This window comes from Belonocnema kinseyi, chromosome 2 (assembly GCF_010883055.1).
Source record: "Belonocnema kinseyi isolate 2016_QV_RU_SX_M_011 chromosome 2, B_treatae_v1, whole genome shotgun sequence".
In the NCBI taxonomy this organism is placed as follows: domain Eukaryota; kingdom Metazoa; phylum Arthropoda; class Insecta; order Hymenoptera; family Cynipidae; genus Belonocnema; species Belonocnema kinseyi.
Window position 1 is genome coordinate 166,667,290 of NC_046658.1, and position 22,663 is coordinate 166,689,952.

General features: G+C 22.4%; 1 protein-coding gene across 1 annotated transcript in view; it reads left to right on the forward strand.

The window, feature by feature from the left end:
• Window positions 1-22,411, forward strand: part of LOC117167028 (structural maintenance of chromosomes protein 5) — a 56,643-nt gene extending 34,232 nt beyond the window's left edge. Inside the window, exons 9-14 of the mRNA XM_033351584.1 lie at window positions 4,038-4,284; window positions 8,066-8,473; window positions 14,275-14,502; window positions 14,656-14,835; window positions 18,602-18,697; window positions 21,865-22,411. Coding sequence (XP_033207475.1) covers window positions 4,038-4,284; window positions 8,066-8,473; window positions 14,275-14,502; window positions 14,656-14,835; window positions 18,602-18,697; window positions 21,865-21,990 — 1,285 coding nt within the window. The 3' untranslated portion in view covers window positions 21,991-22,411. The remainder of the gene's footprint in view (window positions 1-4,037; window positions 4,285-8,065; window positions 8,474-14,274; window positions 14,503-14,655; window positions 14,836-18,601; window positions 18,698-21,864) is intronic.
• Window positions 22,412-22,663: the final 252 nt, after the last annotated feature.

Genomic DNA, 22,663 nt, shown 5'->3' on the forward strand with positions numbered 1-22,663 from the left:
TTTATTACAAATTCGGATTCAGCGTCGAAAAATACATAAGAATATATAGGTCTGGTCAATTGCACAGACACTTTTGTTTTTTTTGTGGGCCTGTGTAATCAAATATTATTTTAAAAAAAGATAAGAATTCTAGATTGTTACAAAACAAAGAAAAAACCAAGGAACGCGGAATTTTTCCATGTGAAATGATTATATTTTTTTTCTCCTTTCAGAAATTTAAATAACTTTTCTAGGTCAGAAAGCTCTGTACGTAATTTTTGGAAATTTGCCTAAAACTTTCTCCTGAAGATTTTTTTTTATAAATTTTATTACTTGGTTGAAATTTTAAAAACTTTTTTGAAAAGATATCCTTTTTGGTTGCAATCTCAACTATTTTTTTTTAATTTGTGTTTTCAATTAAAAAATTCACCTGTTTTAGAAGAATTTTTTTTATTAAAAATTCAACTATTCAAAAAAAAATAGTTTAAATAAAAATTTATCTTTTTTAAGAGAAATTTCATTTTTATTGGATAAAAATGCGATTTTTTAGTTGAAAATTTAACTATTTCGTAGAAAATTTACTTTTTCTTTAAATTTATAATTTTTTAGTGTTGAAAATTAACTGAAATCTTTTCTGGATTAGAGTTCAACTTTTTAAATAAAAATTTGTGGTTTTTTTTCTGAAAAAATAAATATTTTGATTTTGACTAAACATGCAAGTATTTGGTAGAGAATTCAATAATTTTGTTAAAATTTCATTCTTTTTGTTAAAAAGTAATCCTTTTTGGTTGAAAATTCTTCTTCTTGGACTAAAAATTCCATATTTTTCGTGGAAACTCATTTCTTGTTTTAGAATGCATATTTTGATCGTGAAAAGTTAACTGAAATCTTTTTAACAGAAAATTCTACCAATTTTTTTTTTTAATTAAATAAAAATTCATCTGTTTTAGTAGGAATTTCTAATTTAAACAAAAAAATTCAATTGTTTGGTAGATAATTCGACAGTTTTGTGAAAAATACAAATTTCATATTTCTTGGATAAAAATTCTACTATTTGGTAGAAAATTGAACTATCTTGTTAAAAATTCATCCTTTTTATATGAAAAAATTCGTCTGTTTGGATTAAAATATAAATTTTTTTTCGTAGAAACTTATTTTTTGATAAAAAATTCATATTTTCAACTTTAAAAGTCAATTGAAATCATGTTTGGGTGCAAATTCCACTTTTTTGTTGTTGGAATTTTGCTTTTTTTATTTTAAATAATAATTCGTCCGTTTTAAAAATAATTTCATCTTTTTTTGGATAAAAATGCATCTATTTGGTAGAGAATCCGACAATTTTGTAAAAAAAGTCTTTTTTGGTTGAAAATTCTTTTTTTTTAATTCTTCTTTTTGGACCGAAAATTCCATTTTTTCATAGAAATTTATTTCTCGTTAAGAAATTCATATTTTGATCGTGAAAAGTTAACTGAAATCATTTTCAGCAGAAAATTAAACTAATTTTTTTTATTAGATAAAAATTCATCTGTTTTAAGAGGAATTTCTTCTTTTTTTGATAAAAATGCAATTGTTTGGTAGATAATTCAACAATATTGTTAAAAAGTCATCCTTTTTGGTTGAAAATTCTTCTTTGTGGACTGAAAATTCAATTTTTTTTCGTAGAAATTTATTTTTTGTTAAGAAATTCATATTTTGATCTTGAAAAGTCAACTGGAATCATTTTTGGATACAAATTCAACTATTTTTTTGAATTGTTTTTATTAAATAAAATTACATCTGGAATTTCATCTATTTGGATAAAAATGCAAATATTTGGTCAAGAATTCAACAATTTTGTTAAAATTCATTCTTTTTGGTTGAAAAAATTCATCTTTTTTAATTAAAAACTCAATTACACTTGGTTAAAAATTAAACGACATTCTTGAAAAAAAATTTATTAAAGGCTCATGTGATTGGTTGAAAATGTAATCGTTTTGTGGAAAAGCCTTTTTTTGGTTTAGAATTAATTTTTTAACTGAAAATGTACCTTTTCCATTTTTTTTAAGATTAATCTTTTTCAGTTAAAAAGTCTCCTCTTTTGGTAAAAAAAAAAATAATAATTTTCTTGTTTAGAAATTTAATTTATGTTAGGTTTTCTTGAGTAAAAAATCTTTATTTGTTAAGAATTCGTTTTTTGTTTTGTTTTAAAATTCTTTTTTTTTTTTTGATAAATTACTTTGAGAACTGTAACGAGAATGAAAATATTACCGAGAAATAAATTCTCTGAGAATTTTTCAGAATCTCAGAATTTATTTTAGTTAATAGAAAAATTGCATTTTGTTTGTTAACTTTTCGGTTGAAAATTCAACTCTTTTATTGAAAGTTTCTCTTTTTTTATTTTAAAGTTTATCTGCTTTAGCAGAAATTAAATAGTTTTTTGAGAAAAATGCAACTGTTTCGTAGAAAATTTACTTTTTGTTTAAAATTTATATTTTGTTGTTGAAAAATGAACTGAAATATTTTCTGGATAAAAGTTCCACTTATAACAAAAATGTGTTTTTTATTACAAATTCATCTGTTTGATTACAAAATGGATCTTTTTTGGATAAAAAAGCAATTATTTGGTAGAGAAATCAATAATTTGGTTAAAAAGTCATCTTTTTGGATAAAAATTTCTTTATTTTGATTGAAAATTCAAATTTCTTGGTTGAAAATGATTTTTTGTTAAAGATTCATATTTTGGTCTTGAAAAGCCAATGAAATCATTTTTTGATAAAAATTTAACTATTTTTTTGAATTTTCTTTCATTAAATAAAAATATATTTGAAATTTCATCTATTTGGATAAAAATGCAAATATTTGGTAGAGAATCCAACAATTTTGTTAAAAATTCATCCTATTTGGTTGAAAAAATGCATCTTTTTTAATTGAAAATTCTTTTTTTCGTGGAAACAAATTTTTTGTGAAGAAATTCATATTTTGATCTTGAAAAGTCAATTGGAAGAATTTTTTGATAAAAATATAACTATTTTTAAAAAATATTTGTTTTTTTTTAATAAAAATGTGTGTGTTTTAAGAAGAATTATATATTTTTTATATAAAAAAGCAACTATTTGGTAGATAATTTAACTATTTTGTTAAAAATTCATCCTTTTTGAATTAAAATATAGATTTTTTTTGTAGAAACTTATTTTTAATAAAAAATTCATCTTTTCATCTTAAAAAGTCAATTTGAATCATTTTTGGGTGACATTTCAACTTTTTTGTTGTTGGAATGTTGTTTTTTTTATTTTAAACAAAAATTCATCTATTTTAAGAGGAATTTCTTCTCTTTTTTTTGTTGATAAAAATGCAATTATTTGGTAGAGAATTCAACATTTTTGTTAAAAAGTCATCCTTTTTGGTTGAAAATTCTTCTTTTTGGACTGAAAATTCAATTTTTTTCTTAGAAATTTATTTGTTGTTAAGAAATTCATATTTTCATCTTGAAGAGTCAACTGGAATCATTTTTGGCTTATGTAATTGGTTGAAAATTTAACCGTTTTGTGGAAAAGCCTTTTTTTGGTTTAAAATTAATTTTTTAACTGAAAATGTAACTTTTCCATTTTTTTAAGATTAATTTTTTTCAGTTGAAAAGTCTCCTCTTTTGGTAAAAAAAAATAATAATTTTCTTGTTTATAAATTTCATTTATGTTAGGTTTTCCTGGGTGAAAAATATTTATTTGTTAAGAATTCGTTTTTTTGTTTTGTTTTAAAATTCATTTTTTTATAAATTGTATCTTTTTGATTAAAATATAAACTATGACACTTTTTTCGTTGGGAATTTATCTTTTTAGGCCGAAAATTCAAGCATTTTGTTTAAAAATCCATATTTTATAGTAGAAAAGATATATTTTGTTCAAAATAAATTAATAAATTTGAAAATGTTTAATTTTGTATCTGATAAAACGTTTATTCCGTTTTACTACAAGATTAAAGTGCTTTTATTTGAATATTATTGATAAAGAAAAATGAAAAATTAGTCAAGAAAAAATCAGTAATTTAAGTACGGCCCTCTTTAGAAAAATCCTAATTTTCAGGATAAACCTGTTGAAAAATGAGAAGCGAGGCATTGCTCAACAGATACAAGAAATGGAAGCTCAAATTAAAGAAGCGGATAAACAAATGACTGAGTATCGCAACATCAGGAGTCTTTGTCAGCAGAATATTCAGAAAATTCAGGCCTTGAGGTCAAGAATTCGCTTAGCAGATGAAAAAATAAAAAAACTGCAGGACGAGCGAACAGACATTGAAGAAATTAGGGCGATGTTTAAAGCGGAAATCCAGGTACGAAGGAAGATCTATATTTAGAAAAATATTTTTGATTTATTATTAATTTATTTTAAATATAAAAATTGTCGTTTTTGGTTGAATTCAACTCTTTTTTTTTTTATTAAAAATTATAATCTTTTTTTGCTGAAATATCTATCAGCCACTCAATTTTTCGTTCGGAATTTATCTTTTTTTTTTATTAAAATTTAATAATTACGTGTTTAAAAATTTTAACTCTTTTATCAAAAACTAATTTTTATTTTGTTTATGAATCGTAATATTAATTGAGCATTAATTTTTGGTTGAAAAATGAGATATTGTCTTAAAAATTCGTGTTTTTTTTGGCTGAAAATGATTTTTTTTCTTCGGAAAATTGAAATTATTAATTTATTGATTAAAAATGTAACTATTCCGATTAATATTCTATCATTTTATTTGATAATTCATTTCTTTAATTGTACATTAATTTTTTTAATTGATAATTCAAATAATCAATTTTTGGTTTACAATTTATCTTCTTTTGTTCTACTGTTTTATTAAAATTCGTCCTTTTTTTAAAATACAAATTTACCTTTTCCGATTTTTACTAATATTTACCTTTTTTAGTTCAAAATTCAACTATTTCGTTGAAAATTCATGTATTTTGTTATTTTCTTGAAAAATCGTTTTTGGTAGAAAATTAATATTTCTGTTTGAAAATTAATCTTCTTTTTTCATATTTTATCTTTTTTTTTTCTCGAAAATTCATCTTCTTGGTTTAAAATTCAATAATTCCAATTTAGGATTCATCATTTTAGTTGAAAATTCATCACTGTTTGAAAACGCAATTTATTTTTAATTAGTTTCTTTTTTAACTATAAATGTAACTATTAAAAATTAAAGTATTTGGTTGAAAATGCATTTAGCTCGTTAAAAATTCTTTTTTGTTCGGTCAAACATTATCTTTTTCGTTTAAATTTAAATTAGTTGGTTGAAAATTAGTTTTTAAAAATTGAAAATTAATTTTTTTAACTAAAAATTTAACTATTATATTTTCTGTAGAAATTTTTTTATAGAAATTTAATCTTGTTGTAGAAAATTTATTTGTTTGTTTTAAAATTTAAGTATTTCGTGAAAAGCTTTTTTAATTTAAAAAAAAAAACTTATTTCTCTAACTAAAAATTAAGCTATTTTATTTTTATTGAAATTGATATTTTTTAGTTGAAAATTCGTCTTTTTTTAGTAGAAATTAAAATTTTTTGCTTCAAAATTCAACTATGCCAGTGAAAGATTCATAATTTTAGTTAAAAATTAATCTTTTTGGTTTAAAATCTCAACTAATTTTTTTAAACTGAAAATTTAACTATTCCATTTTTGGCAGAAAAGTAATCTTTTTCTTTGAAAATTTATCTCTGTGGCTGAAAATGTATCTTAGTTGTTAAAAATAAAATAACTTTGTTACTGGTTTTAATTTTTTTTTGAAAACTGATATTTTGAACTGAAAATTGAATTCTTTCATTTTTGGTTAAAAGATGACCTTCTTTATTTCAAAATCCAATGATTTGGTTTAAAATTGATCTTTTTTTTAGTTAAAAATGTAATTATTTCATTAAGAATTCATACATTTCACTGAAAATTCATGCATTTTGTCATTTTGTTGAAAAATCGTCGTTTTTTGGTGGAAAATTATGTTTTTTGTTTGAAAATTAATCTTCTTTTTTCAAAAATTCAGTTTTTTGTTTGAAAATTTAACTATTCGAGTTAAAAATTCATCATTTTAGTTGAAAATTCGTCACTATTTGAAAACGCAATTCTTTTTTTGAAATTTAATTTTTTTCTTAAACTTAAAATGTAACTATTCCAGTTGAATCATCCATAATTTTAGTTAAAAATCCACCGCTTTGGTTGAAAATTTGTCTTTTTTGGTCGAAATTATTTTTTTTTGTTTAAAAATTCAACTATTCTTGTTAAAGATTCATAATTTTATTTGAAAATTCATTACTTTGTTTGAAAATTAGTTGATTTTTTGTTGTTGGAAACAATTTTTTTAAACCTAAAATATAACTATTATCTCTTTAATTGAACATCAATTTTTATAATTGATAATATAAATAACAAATTTTTTGTTGACAATTTATCTTCTTTAGTTAAAAATATGTTGTTTTTTTTAAAGAAATTAATATTTTTTGTAAGCAAATATATCTTTTTGTTTAAAAATTCAACTATTTCAGTTCAAGGTTAATTATTTTAGTTAAAATTTCACCTTTTTTGGGTTAAAAATGCAACTTTTTGGTTCAAAATTAATCTGTTGTTGAGGACTCTGTTTTATTAAAATTTGTCTTTTTTTAAGTTAATTTTTTTTAATGAAAATGTACCTTTTCCATTTTTTGGTTTGAACGTTGATTTTTTTGTTAGTAAAAAATGTAACTATTTGGTTGAAAATTTGTCTTTTTAGTTGAAAATTTGTGTTTTTTTGGTCGAAATTATTTTTTTGTTTGTTTAAAGATTCAACCATTCTGGTTAAAAGTTTCATCATTTCAGTTTCAAATTCATCTTTTTCGTTTAAAAATCTCAACTATTCCAGTTTAAGATTTAACATTTTACTTAAAAATTCATCACTTTGTTTGAAAATTAGTCGTTTTTTTGTTGTTGGTAACAATTTTTTAAGACTGAAAGTGTAACTATTTTGAATAATATACTGTCGTTTTAATTGAGAATTTATCTCTTTAGTTGAAAATCAATTTTTTAATTGATAATATAAATAATAAATTTTTGGTTGACGATTTGTCTTCTTTAGTTGAAAATATGTTGTTTTTTTGGTAGAAATTAATATTTTTTGTAATCAAATATATCTTTTTGGTTGAAAATTCAACTATTTCGGTTCAAGGTTCATCATTTAAGTTAAAATTTCTAATTTTTTTGATGGAAAGCTTAACTATTTCACTTCAGGGTCCATCAATTTATTTAAAAATTCATCAGTATGATTAAGAATGATTTTCTTAACTGAAAATTTGACTATTCCAGTTAAAGATTCATCTTGTTTACTTAAAATTAAACTATTTCCTTGAAAATTCATATATTTGGTCATTTTATTGAAAAATTGTCCTTTTTGATAGAAAATTAATCTTTTTATTTGAAAATTAATTTTATTTTTTAATCATTTATCTTTTAGGTTGAAAATTCAACTGTTTCAGTTAAATATTTGTAATTTTAGTTGGAAATTCATCACTGTTTGAAAACGCAAATATTTGTCCATAATTTTTTATTTAAAAATTCATCTCTTTCGTTGAACATTAATTTTTTAAATTGATAATTTAGATTGTTAATTTTTGTGTGACAATTGATCTTTTTTAGTTGAAAATTCATCTTTTTAATTTAAAATATTCAATTATTTCAGTACAAAATTCATCATTTTTCTTAAAAATTTTTTTAACTGAAAATGTAACTATTCCATTCCCCGTTGAAATAAATCTTTTTTAGTTGAAGATTCAACTATTTCGTTTAAAATTCATGTATTTTATTGAAAAATCGTCTTCTTTTGTAGAAAATTAATCCTCTTTTTTTAAAAAAATGCAACTGTTTTGTTGAAAGTTAAACTTTTTTGTTACAAATTTTCAGTATTATTTAATTATTTCATTAATTGATCGTGCTATTATATTGAAAAATATCTTCTAATCTAATATTTTCCATTCTTTCTAACTGAAAATTATTATTTGAGTCGCTAAAAAACTAAAAAATTATTGCCCTCTTGCTACTTAAATTACAAATGATTTATTATTATAAAAAAAAAAAAATAAAAAAAAAATAAAAATTACAGGATACGATTAAAAGCCAGCTCTGTGCCTACAAAACTTTTAATAAACTACTGGAAGACTGTTTTACTTTTGAACAAGAGAGTGGACAAACGAAACTGGATTTGAAACTGCAGAAGCAGATGTTGCGACAAAAGGAGAATGACTCCCAAGAATTGCGCGACAGGTGTGACGAGGCCGAAAAAACTTTCAAAATTCTCGAGGAAGAATTGCGACCACTTAAAAATGAAGTCGATAAATTGTACAAGGAGGCCTTGGCCTCTACTCATGGACTCAGTCCTCAAGATCGAGGTTTCAGACCTTTTAACACTGCCTTTGAAAAATTACCACCCACGATTCAGGAAATTGAAGAAGAGCTCAGAACTGCACAGGCGAAAGTATTCTGCATGGCGAAGAACGACGACAGTGAAAACGTATGAATTATTTCTTTTTTTAAGTCCCCTTTTTTAACCCCATTTTCTCCCCTAGAATTTCTAGAATTCCAGAGTGGCGATTTGACCAGGAATTTAATTAAAAAAAAAAAAAAAAAAAAAAAAAAAACCGGGAATTTACTTCTGATCGTAGCAGAATTTAAGTTTTTATTAGTTCAATCATTTTGGTTAATTTAGAAAAGTAACTTCTTTGTGAAAATAACTATCGGTTTTACTTTAGAACAGGGAATTTTGGTGAAGAAATATTATTTCACTTGGACCAGGGAATTTTTTTTAATTAATTAAAATTGGGATTTAGATGAAAGGGAGTTTGAAAAATCTCTGTTACGAGTTACAACTTAAGACAATTTAAAAGTAAAACAGCATCTAAACTATTTACAATTAAAATAATTTATCCTTTAATTTGAACAGAGAAGTTGAGACGGCATATTTTGGAAAAAAATTAAAATGATCAATTAGAGCAGGGAATTTTACAGAAAAATTCGAATTATTAGTTAAAACGAAGAATTTTCGAAAAGTATTAAAATTCCGCATTTGCACAAGGAATTTTTTCAAAAGAATTTTATTTCTGAGTGAAAATGACGAATTTTATTAAAGAAACAAAATTTTGGATTTGAACAGGGAATTTTCAATAATTTAAATTGCTTTTGTTAAAAATTAAGTTTTCTGCTAGAAGATTTATTATAATTTTCATTAAAAATTCACATCTTTTTAAAAATTTAACTACTTTGTTGAAAATCAATTTTTCAACTAAAAATTAAACTATTCCAGTAAAAAAATTAATTATTTTTCTGAAAATCCGAGTTTTGTTGTTGTTAAGAATTAGATTTTTAACGGAAAATTAAACTTTTATTTTTGATGGAAAATTTTATCTTTTTTGGATGAAAATTAAACTTTTTGGTTGGGAACTAATATTTTCCATTTCAAAGTTAAACTATTTTTTTATATTATATAATTTGTGGAAAACTTCTTTTTTTGTAGAAAATTCTTCTTTTTGTAGATATAAAATTCAACCATTCCAGTTAAGATTAATTTTTTTTCTGAAATTTATCAGTTTGGGATGAAAATGGTCCTTTTCTAGTTTAAAAATTTAACAATTTGGATGTATATTTGTCTTTTTTTAATTGAAAATTAATTAATTTAGTTGAAAATGCACGAATTTTGAATTTAAAAAAGTATCTTTTTAATATAAAATGGATTCATCTTTTTCTGGAAAATTCATCGTTTCAATTAAAAATTCATTTCTTTGGATGAAAAGTGAGTTATTTGAATGAAAACTTGTTTTCTCTTTGGATGAAAAGGAATTTTTTTACAGAAAATTGAACTATTCTATTGAAAATTTCTTGCTTTTTTGTTTTAAAATAATTTTTTTCTTAAACTGAAAAAGAAAATACTATTCCAGATGAATATTCCACAATTTTTGCTGAAGATTCATTTTTGACTGAATTTAATTATTCAATTTTTGGTTGAAAAATGATATTTTCTAGTTGAAAATTCGTTCTTTTTGGTTGAGCACTGATTTTCTGAACCTAAAATTTAATTATTTAAATTTTTATTGACAATTCTCGTATTTTGTAATAAAAATTCATGTATTTTGTTTAAAAATTGTATCTTCTGTTGAAAAATAATTCTTTTTGTTTGAAAATTAATCTTGTATAAAAATTCATCTTTTTGATAAAAAATTCAAAGATTTCAGTTAAATATTCATTATTTTGGTTGAAAATTCATCTGTTTAATTTAAAATTTCATTATTCCAGCTGAAGATTCATAATTTTATTTTAAAATGCATCTCTTTTTAAAAATGTAACTATTCAATTAAATTTTTAACGCGAAATTAAACTATTTTATTTTTGACTGAAATTTTATATTTTTTTTGTGAATGAAAATGAAACTTTTGAAATTTTCCATTTTAGATTTTTAATTTTTTAAACTACATGTCAATATAACAATTTTAAAATGCAGTTTTATAGACTTAAGCAATAAAAAATTAGAAGCGTTTAAAATCGAAGATTTTTGATAAAAAACATTTTTAGTTGATTAACTATGAATATAAATCAATCAATGATTTTTTTAAAACTAATTTTAATTTCAAAATAACTTAAAAATAATATATTTAATTAATATAAAATAATATATATAATTTGAAATTGTTCGCATTTGAAGGATTTTTAAACTATTTGAAATAAAAATAATTTAACTTTTAATTTGAACAGGGAATTTTAATTTTGTTACAAAATTTATAGTTGGAACTGAGATGTTTCAAGAATAATAATAATTCTGACTTGGAAACGGCAGTGTTCAAATTTTAACCAATTCTCAGTTGAAACTGGTAATTATCGAAAAGAATTATAATTTTTCTTGGAACAGGGAATTAAAGATTTTAAATAAATTCCGAGCTGGAAAAGGGGATTCTTCAAAATTTTAAATAAAATTTCGAAGCATTTTAAGGATTTTTAAACTATTTAAAATTAAAATAATTTAACTTTTAATTTGAACAGGGAATTTTTAATTTTTTACACATTTATAGTTGGAACTTTAATTTATCCAGAATAGTAATAATTCTGACTTGGAAACGGGAATCTTCAAATTTTAACCAATTCACAGTTGAAACTGGTATTTATCGAAAAGAATTATAATTTTTCTTGGAACAGGGAATTTAAAAATTTAAATAAATTTCGAGCTGTAAAAGGGGATTCTTTAAAAAATTGAATTCTAATTCTAAGTTAAGACGGGATATTTTCGAGAGAAAAAAATTAAAAATATGAATTTTCGAAAAGTAGCAAAATTCCGGATTTCAATTGCTTGAAATGAAGAATTTTTGAAAAGAATTAAAATTGTGGATTTGAACAGGCAGTTTTTCGAAAAGAATTAAAATTTCGGATTTAAACAGGGAATTTTTAATTTTTAACTCATTTTGAGATGGAATTAGAATTTACACTTGCTTAAAATCATAAAATTTTGAACACATTTAAATTCTTTGGTTGATTCTTAAATTTTGAGCATTGGAAATGACAACGCGGATTTACATTTTTGGAACTAAATCTGAATCTTTGAAGTCTACAATTTTTAAAAGTTTTAAATTTTCAATTTGGCAGTTTAACTGCAATAATTTGAATACAAATTTTTTGAATAAAACAACTTTTAGACTTTAATTTTCAAAGTTTAAAATTCCAGAGTTTTAATTTAAATACTTTTATTTGCAGTTCAATTTTTATTACTTCGAATGGAACAATTTTTAGATTTAGTGTTCGATTTTTTAAACATCATTGACCGTGAAAAATGTGCGAATCGAACATTTTTTTCTTTAAATAAAACTACCCCTCTCGTTTTTATTTGTTGCAAATTCACATCTTTCGGTCGAAAAATCAACTGTTTTTTTTTTAATTCGTTTTACAAGGTGGCCGGGAAACAGGGAAATGACCGGGAATTTTATGATATTTTTATTCTAAAAATGTTGTCCAACTTTGATTTCAAGCGTTTTTAAATAATTTGTTGAATTCTGATGTTTATAAATTATTATATCATTTAGTTTAGAATGCTTAATTCGACAAATTATCACTTTAAAAATTTTCCATTTTAGATTTTTAATTTTGTAAGCATATATTTTAATTTAAAGAATTTTACAATGCAGTTTTGAAGGTTTAAAAAAATTAGAAGTTTTTAAAATCGAAGATTTTTTAATAAAAAACTGGGTGGCCGTCGGACCGGGAAACCAGGAATTTTACGAATTTTCAGAAGAAAAATCTGTCCAAGTTTGATTTTCACAGTTTTTAAAATAATTAAAGTTCAGTTTTGAGGATTTAAATAATTAAAAATTAAAAGCATTGGAAGTTGAAAATTTTATATAAAAAACAGTTTTATTTTATCAACTGTAAATATAAATAAATAAATAATTTTTTAAATGGATCTGTATATAAATCTGAACAATAATTGATTTGACCAAACAATTCTAGATCCGTTCAAAATTTGAGGATTTCCATATTGTATCATTTATTCCGATAATTTTATTTTTAAATAAGAATTTTCATGATTTATCAATAATATTTTTTTAATTCAGAGTTTCAGGTCTTCCTTTATATTATTTTTTTATATTAAATTTAATAAATAAATTTACTAATACATTATTTCTATTAATTTTTTTCAGCTATTAAAAAATGTAAACGTGCGTTTTATTATTTTCAACTTAAAAATAAATCCATAATAATATAGTCATAACTAAAGGTTTTTTTTTTAATTTAAAATATAGTCAGTCTAAATTATTTAATTTTTATCCCATTTAATTTGAAATTTCTTGTTGTATGAAAAGAATAAGTATTTAATATTTAGCAATATTTCACTGTTCATTTAAGACGAGTAAATTGAAACCAAATATTAAAAAAAAAACAATTTAAAACTTAATTGTTTTACATAAAAAGGTCTTTAGATCTTCGAAGAACTTTTAAACTTTTAGCGTTACAATTTTATTGGTTCTATTTGAAAAAAAGTTTAATTTATAAGTGAAATTGTTAAATTTTGATGCATAAATCAAAATTGAACACCTAATATTTGTAGAAAAATTTGAGTAATTTTAAGAGATATTTAGAGGTTTTGAAAAGATTCAAAATTAATTAAAAACTTGAAATTATTTCAAGTAATTTAAACGAAGTGTGTTAAAATTTTTTTCAGAACTTCTATATATATTTTAAAATTAATCGAAATTTTCCTACAATTTTTGAAAATCCTGCAAATTAAAAAAAAATCCTTAAAATCTTCCTTAATTTTTCAAAGTGGAAAATCATTTTCAATCTTCCTAAGAATCTTAAGAAAATTTTTTATTCTTTTGAAGTCTTTCACAATTCTGTAAAAAATTCTAAATTTTTTGTTTGAAATCTGCAAAAATCTACATTTTATTTTCAATTCGGCTATAAGTATTTGCAATTGTTTCAAGTTCTAAATTTAATTCGAATTTTTTTAAACTTCTAAATATCTCTTAAAATTACTCTAATATTTTTACAAATAATAAGTGTTCTAATGTTATTTATAAATTGAAATTCAAATTTGTTTTTAAATTTGCAGGATTTTCTCAAAGTTATAGAAAAAATTCAATTAATTTCGAAATATATTTAAAAGTTCCGAAAAAAATTCAAAAATTATTTTGAATTTCGAAAAATTTAAAATCACTTCTAGATTTCTCAAGATTTTTAAATAAAATTGTAAAGCTTTTAAAGGATGCCTAGACTATTTAATATAAAAATAATTTAACTTCTAATTGTAGAAATGTTAATTTAAAAAAATTATTTTTCAATTTTCAATGTGTAGCTCAAAATGACTTAAAATGATACAATTTTGAAAATTTTTAAAGTTCTTTTCTTGATTTTTTAATTTAGACCATTGAAAATGTTAACGTGGATTTATATTTTTGGAATTTAATCTGAATCTTTGAACTCTATAATTGATGAAAATTCTAAAATTTGCAGTTTATTTGCATTTCATTTAACATTGTTTAATTGAAAAGTGTTACTACCTTCCATTTGATACCATTTTTAAATTGAAAAAACTTTTCAACTTTAATTTTAAAAGTTTGAAATTCAAGTGTTCCACTTTGACTGCTTTAATTTGTCGTTAATTGTTTATTACTTCATATGGAAAAATGTTTAGAATATAGTTTGATTTTTTAAATTTCATTATCCGTGAAAAATATTTGCTAACCGGGAGAAAACCGGGAATTTTTTTCTTCGATGAAAACGGCCATCCTGGTTTTTTCTTCATTTTTTAAGAGCCTTTTCGTATTTTTTTTTTTAAAGATTCTCGAAGAGTTTGAGAAAGTGCAGAAGGAAGTTGAGGAATTGAGAGGAGTCCTGGCAACGAAGACTCATGAGTTGGAAACAATTACAACCGAGACAGAAACCCTTCGAAATTTGTGGATGCCTCTTATCGAACAACTCGTGGACAGGATCAACGAGAACTTTAGTCGTTACTTTTCTGAGATGAAGTGCGCCGGAGAAGTTTCCCTCACACACGACGAAAATATCGTAGGTTCTAGAATATTATTTAAATTTAATTAATTAACTTGAAATTAGTGTTTGTGTAATTTCTAGAATATCGTTTAAACTTAATTCTGCTTTTTAATTTAAATTAATGTTTGTGTGATAGATAAAATGATTTTTTTTTTAATTTTAATGCAGATGGACTTTGATAAGTACGGATTGAAAATCAGGGTGAAGTTTAGAGATGCGGATAAACTTCAGGAGTTGACGAGACATCATCAGAGTGGAGGAGAAAGAGCTGTTACAACTGCAGTTTATATGATTTCTTTGCAGGAATTATCGCGAGTTCCTTTTCGCTGTGTCGACGAAATTAATCAGGTATGTGGCCGTATTTAAATTACACAACAATTAATTAATTAATGGTCCTGAAATGTGTATTCACGGTGAAAATTTGGAAGCTACAATCGAAGATATTTCAAAGTTTCGCATTTATTCCTGTTTTTTTTTTCAACTTTAACAATAATTTCATTTAGATTTCTGAAACCTAATAATTTTTTAACTGAAAGTTTAACAATTTAATTATTGGTTGAGAATTGTTCGTTTTTTCCTTGAAATTCATATTTTCTGGGAGAAAATTTAACTATTATGTAAAAAATTCGTGTTTTGGGCTGGACAATTCAACTGTTTTGTTGAATATTTTTTTCTTTTTGAGTTACAAGTTTTATTATTTTAGTAGAAAATTTAACTATTTGGATGACATTTTTTCTCTATGATTGGCAAATTTTTCTTCGTAGAAAATTCACTTCTTTTGTTGAAAATTCGTCTATAAAAGCTGAACCACTTTTTTTCAAGTTTATTTTACTCTTTGAAGGTTCATCTGTTTTGTTCGAAAATTAATTTTTTACCTGAAAATTTAGCTTTTCCATTTTTTGTGAATTATTTTTAATAAACATTTGTCTTTATTTAAAGAAAAGTAATCTTTTTGGTTTCAATTTTCTCTTTTTTGATAATACTGCCACTTTTGTGTTGAAAATGCTCTTTTTTTGTTGAAAATTTATATTTTCGGGTCGAAAATGCCGCTATTTTACGAAAAAAGCCGTCTTTTAGCTTAAGTGTTACATTTGTTGAAAAACCGTCTATTTGGTTAAAAAATTTAAGTTCCAAAATTTAGCTACTCTGTAAAAAAATTTTTGTTCGTTTGTTAAAGATTCATAATTTTAATTGATAATTCATCTCTGGCTGACAATTAAATTATTTTCTTATTTATTAAAATTCATGGGAATTTTTTAAATGATTGTTTTGTAAGAAATTATTTCCTAAATTTTTTTAATGTGTTTGAAAGATTTTAAAGCAAAATTTTGAAATTTTGCTATATTACATAATTTTAGAAAAAAATTGAGTAAGCTTAAGAGATATGCAATCGTTTTGAACTTATTCAAAAATAATTAAAACTTTTAAAGATTTTTTTTAATGTTCTAAAGTTTCACGCAAATGAAAGACATTTTTCCAGGTTCCTAGGAAAAATTAAAATAATTTTTTATTTCGAAAAATTAATTTGAAGAGTTTATTTAAACAGATCCTAGAAGATTTCAAAAATAAATTAGAAATTGAAATATTTAGAAGGTCTGAAAAGATTAAAAAAAAGAATTTTTTTATATTCTTCTGAAAATTGAAAATAATTTTTTATTTTGAAAAATGAAATTTAATAGAAAATTGAAAGAAGGTTTTCAAACATAACTAACGTTTCTTAAAATTTCTACAAATATTTCAGGAGATTTTAAAGCAAAATTCAAGAAATATTTAGAAGAATTTAAAATAATTTTGAAAGATTTCAAGAAAACGTTTTAAATAGATTACAAATATTTGAAAACTCGGAAATATTTTCGACAATTTATCAAATATTTCTTGATTCCTGCCCAATTTCTAAAAGTTCTAAACATCTTTTAAAAGGACTCGAATTTTTCATAATATTTTGTAAAATTCTGTATCATGAAAAATATATTTACATAAATTTAAAAACAAGGTGATAATACTTCTTTTTACTTGTTAAAAATTCGAATTTTAGGTTTTTAAATACTCTTTTTTTTGGTATAAATTTAATATTTTTTGATTGAAATATAATCTAATATTTCAATCAAAAAAATTAAATTTATAAAAAAAAAAACAGTATTCTAAAACCTAAAAGACGAATTTTTAATAAAGATTTTCCATTCAAGAAAGAAATAAAATTTTATCTAAATTGATCAACTTTCAAGCCAAAAGACGAATTTCCTCTACATAAATTTAATTTTGAAACAAAAAATAGGACTTTGCAGGAAAAACTGAATTTTCCACGAAACAGATACATTTTTATCCAACAAAGATAAAATTTTAAACCAAGAAACTGATATTTTTTCCAAAAACAGAGAATTTTCAACTAAAAAAGATCGATGTTAAAAAAATGGAAAATTTACGTTTTCAGTTAAAAAATTAGCTTTACAATAAACTAAAAAAAAGACTTCACCATAATTTTTAACTTTTACCCAAATAGTTGAATTTTTAATTTAAAAAAAAATTAATTTTCAACAGAATAGTTAAAGTTTCAAACAGAGAGATACATTTTTAACTAAAAATGTAAATCCGCAATTAAAAAAAAAAACGATTTTTTAACAAAGTGATTCATTCAAAATAGTAAGTTTTAACCAAAAAATTGCATTTTCATTTAAAATAATGAAATTTCTACTAAAGCAATTGAATTTTAAAATCAAAAGGTGAATTGTTAAAAAAATAGTTTTTATTTGTTGTTAAAAAAGATTTCATTCGACTTTTCACGATCAAAATATGATTTTTTAACAGGAAATAATGTCTACGAAAAAAATGGAATTTTCAATCCAAAAAAATGAATTTTTAACAACAAAAAACAGATTATTTTAAAAAATGGTTGAATTCTCTAACAAATGGATGAACTATAACAAAACGATAGTGTCAAGAAAGACGATTTTGCAAAAAAAGGCATGAATTTTCAACTAAAAAAGAAAACAAATTTAACCCAAAATGAAATAGTTAAATTTTTATTTAAAAAATTAATTGTCTGCGAAAAGAAAACGAATTTTCAACCAGCAATGGAATAGTTGAATTTTCAGATAAAAAAATTGAATTTTCCAACACAACAGTTTATTTTACAACCAAAACAGAAACGAAACATTAAACCAAAAATGGAATAGTTAAATTTTCAGTTCAAAAATTAATTGTCAAAGAAAAAAAAATTTAATCTTGTAATACTTTTAACATAAACTCTTTTACAAAAGAAATAAAACAGCATTCCAGATACAAATTTATGATTTTTAAATTTATTAATTTATTTTAAACAAAAAAATGTCTTGTACTATAAAATAATTTTAAAACGAAAAATAAAAATTGATTTTTTAAACAAAAAATAGGACTCAGCAGCAAAAAAAATTAATTTTTCACGAAACTGATGCATTTTTACCGAATAAAACTAACATTTTTAACATTTTTAACAATATAGTTTAAAATAGCCCAAGTAGTGCAATTTTTGATAAAAAAAGATTAATTTTCAAAAAATTAAAAAATTAAATTAAAAAGATTAAACTTTTTCAACCAAAGACATAAATTTTCAACTGAAAATATAAATCTGCAAAACGAAAAAGATTTGTCAACAAAGTGTTTCAACCAAATATTTAAAAAATTGTTTAATTTTCTATTGAAAAAGATTTTCAGTTGGCATTTCACGATCAAAATATGAATTTTTAAACAATAAATAATTTTATACGAAAAAAATGGAATTTTCAATCCAAAAAGACGGATTTTCAACTAAAAAGAATGTTTTTAAAAAATCAAAATTCTTGAATACTTTACCAAATAGTTGCATTTTTATAAAAAAAAATCAAATTTCTCTTAAAACAGATGAATTAAAAAAAATTCGAAAAAATAGTTGCCAAGTTTTCATTAAAAAAAAATCAGCTTACCTTTCAATGGCAAAATAAGAATTGTAAAAAGAAAATTTCAACTACAAAAAATTAAAAAAAAAAGAGTTTAATTTTCATCCAAAAAGTTTTCAACACAAAAATACGAATTTTAAAGAAAAAGTAACTTTTTAAAAAAATATTCAGCTGTTAAATTTTTTTCTTATCAATTTTTTCAGGGAATGGATGCTATTAACGAGAGAAGAATTTTTGAGTTGATTGTCAATATCACTGGCAAAAATGATAGTTCTCAGTATTTCTTACTCACGCCAAAGGTAAGATTCTTAAGATTAACAAAATTTCTGTTTATTTATCGCAGGCTTTCCAGTACTTCCACCTTTTTCTCGTTTTTCGACTTAAATGTGATCTGAATTAATAGAAACGAATAAGGAAATAAGGAAATGCAACTATTTTCTGTTGAAATTTTATTCTTTTTGGTTAAAATTTGTATTATTTTGCTGAAAATTCGACAATTTTGTTAAAAAGATATCGTTGAAAATTAACTTTCGTGTTGAAAAATCATATTCTTCGGATTAAAGATTAAACTATTTTGGTAGAAAATTAATATATTTACTTGAAAATTCCTTTTTGACCGCAGATTTGAACAATTTGGTAGAAAATTGTCTTTTTTGTTGAAAAATAAAAAATAAATCAAATGAAAATAACAAAATTATTTTTTATTAACTGGAAATTCAAAATTGCGTTTGTGTTTAAAAATTAATAGTTTTCCAAAAGAAAATAATTGCAATTTTTTGAAAATTCGTCTTTTTAGATTGAAAGTTAATTAATTTGTTGAAAATCCAACAATTTAGTTGAAACTGAACTTTTTTGTTGAAAATTCGTCTGTTTGGTTTACAAATGAATCTCTTTCGGTGGAAATTAAATTTTTTTGGTGAAAAATTCACTTTTTTCTTTACAATAATTTTTTTAAATTCAACTACTCCATTTTTGGTTTAAAATTGATGGTTTTTAAATCGAAAATAATTTCAAATTTTGGAAAACGCATTTTTTTGTATTAAAACTTAATTAATTTGTTAATAATTCAACGCTGTTGTTGAAAATTAACTTTTTTGTTAAAAATTCCTCTTTTTGGTTTACGAATTAATCCCTTTTGGTTTAAATTTAATTCTTTTGGTTAAAAATGCAATTTTTTGTGTGAAATTAATTTTTTAAACTGCAAATTCAACTATTCCATTTTTGGTTAAAAATTAATCGTTTTTCAACAGAAAATCAATGCAATTTTTAGAAAATTCTTCTTTTTAGGTTGAAAATCAATTATAATTAATTTGTTGATAGTTTAAATTTTCGGGTTGAACATTTAAAGAAATTGCTTTTAGGCTGTAAATTCTTATTTTTTGTTGAAAATTTATGTTTTTTTGGTTGAAAATTCGTCTTTTTTAGTAGAAATTAATATTTTCTGTTAAAAAATTAAACTATTTCAGTGAAAGATTTATAAGTTTAGTTAAAAACTCATCTTTCTGGTTTTAAATTGTCAACTAATAATTTTTTTAAACTGAAAATTTAACCAGTCCATTTTAGGTTTAAAATTGATACTTTTTTAGTGTAAAATTAAACTATTTCGTTGAAAATTCAAGTATTTTGTTGAAAAATCGTCTTTTTTGGTAGAAAATTAATCTTCTTCTTTAAAAATTCACCTCTTTGTTTTAAAATTTATCTTCGTCATTAAAAATAAAATAACTTTATTGAAAGGTAAACTATTTTGTCAGGAATTCACCTTTGTGCTATAAAATTATTCTCTTTAAGTTAAAGATTTATAATTCTAATTGAAAATTCATTATTAAAAATTAGAATCTTTTTTTGTTAAAATATCAATTACTAAATTTTTCGTTCAGAATGTATCGTTTTTTAAATTAAGATGTAATGACTTGTTTGAACATTTTAACTCTTTTTTTTAATATATATACATTTTTTTGGTTTACGGTTCTATTTAAATGAAAATTTATCTCTTATTGATCAAAAATGAATCTTTCCGCTGAAAGTTTTTTTTTGTTTGTTAAAAATTCAACTATTCCAGTTAAGGATTCATGATTTTAGTTGAATATTCACCTCTGTTTAAAAAAACAATTCTTTTTTTTTGAAAAATGGTTTATTTTTAAACAGTAAATGTGACTATTAATAATTAACAATTTTGTTTAAAATGCATGTAGCTTGTTAAAAATTTCTTTTTTTCGGTCAAACATTAATCTTTTTTGTTTAAATTTAATTTAGTTGGTTGAAAATTAGTTTTTAAAAATTAAAAATTTATTTATTTTAATTAAAAATTAAGCTATTCTATTTTTTGTGGAAAATTTATCTTTTTTAGTTGAGAATTAACTTTTTTTTTTAAATTAATTTATTGAATTGATATTTAAATTTTTTGTTTGTCACTTTATCTTTTTTAATTGAAAATTCGTATTTTTTTAGTAGAAATGAATATTTTTTGTTTAAAAATTCAACTGTGCCAGTGAAAGATTCATAATTTTAGTTAAAAATTCATATTTTTGGTTTAAAATTCTCAATTAATCATTTTTTTAAACTGAAAATTGAACTGTTCCATTTTTGGTTGAAAATTGATCTTTTTCTTTGAAAATTTATCACTTGGACTGAAAATTTGTCTTGGTTGTTAAAAATAAAATAACTTTGGTTACTGGTTTTAATTTTTGTTTTGTTTTGAAAAACTGATATTTTGAACTAAAAATTTAATTCTTTCATTTTTGTTTGAGAGATGATCTTCTTTAGTTCAAAATTCAATTCTTTGATTAAAAACGGATTTTGTTTATTTCAAAATTTCATTTTCTTAAAAATTCATATATTTACTTCGTTGAAATTTCATGTATTTTTTCATTTTGTTAAAAAATCGTCTTATTTGGTAGAAGATTAATTTTTTATTTGAAAGTTCATCACTTTATTAGTTTTTTTTGTTTGAAAATTATTTTTTTTTGTGGAAAGTAATTTTTTTAACAGAAAATTGAACTTATTTCAAATGAATATTCCATAGTTTTAGTTGAAAATTCATCTGTTTGGTTGAACATGAATTTTTTAACTTAAAATTTTTTAATTTAAAGTTGAATTATTTAAGTTTTGTTTAAAAATTGATCTTCTTTGTGAATCATAATATTTTTAAATTCAACTATTCCTTGAAGATTTGTTATTTTTTATTAAAAATTAATATTTTTTTCGTGCGAAATTGAGATATTTGTTTTGAAATTGATTTAATTTGCCATTTTCACACTGTTCAACTATTCCGGTTTCGGTTGGTGAACTTTCTTTGGCAAAAATTCCACTATTCGATTAAAAATTCATTTATTTTGTTGAAAATGCACAATTTTTAGATGAAATTTTGAGATATGTAGACGAGAAAAAGTGTGAAATAAACGGGATTTTTCAAATTTTAATGCCTTTAAGAATTTAAAAAAAGAAGATAATTTATATATTTTTTCAGTTGTTACCCAACCTTGAGTATTCGAATACTGCGACCGTGCATTGCGTCCACAATGGACAGTTTATGATTTCCTACAAAGATTACGATGTAGCCCAGTATTGCAACCTTATTCAGAGGTCTGGCTGAAAATTCAAGATTTTCGGAAAGTAAGTGAAAAGAGAAGGCCGAAGAGTACAAATTCGGGTTGAATATATTTTTTTATTTTACTTGTGAATATGTGATAATAAGTATTGACTTTTCAATTGAGTCGCAAAGATAAATCATAAATATTATTCCTAAGACATCTTAAACAAAATAGTTGATAATAAAGTATTCTAGATTTTTCAGATATTACATAAAATGTATTTTTTATACATTATCAGATAAGTTAGAATAGGAAAAATAAGCGACTGTTGATTTAAGAACAGAACTCTCGAAAAGATTGAAGCAAAATCAAATTTTTGCAGGAGAAATTTCATAATCTTCGAAATTGCTTCAAACTTTAACATTTTTTGAATATACTTTTATATTTTCTATGTTCCTAATACTCAAAATGTTAATTATTATTTTTAAATTAATTAAACGATCGATTTTTTCTTAATTATTATTCTTTTTATAAATGTTTAGCGATTCTTTCCCTTTTTCTTTTTCTTTGGCGCATCTGGCCAAGGAAAACCGCGAGAGTGTAAAACAGACATAATATTGTGACAAGTGTAATATGCATTTTCCATAATTTCTTCGTTGAAAATATCCATGCTGAATTTGGCTTTTCCACTTCTTCGGCTCCCGCGAGATGTTCTTTTAGAACCTTTGCTCTTGC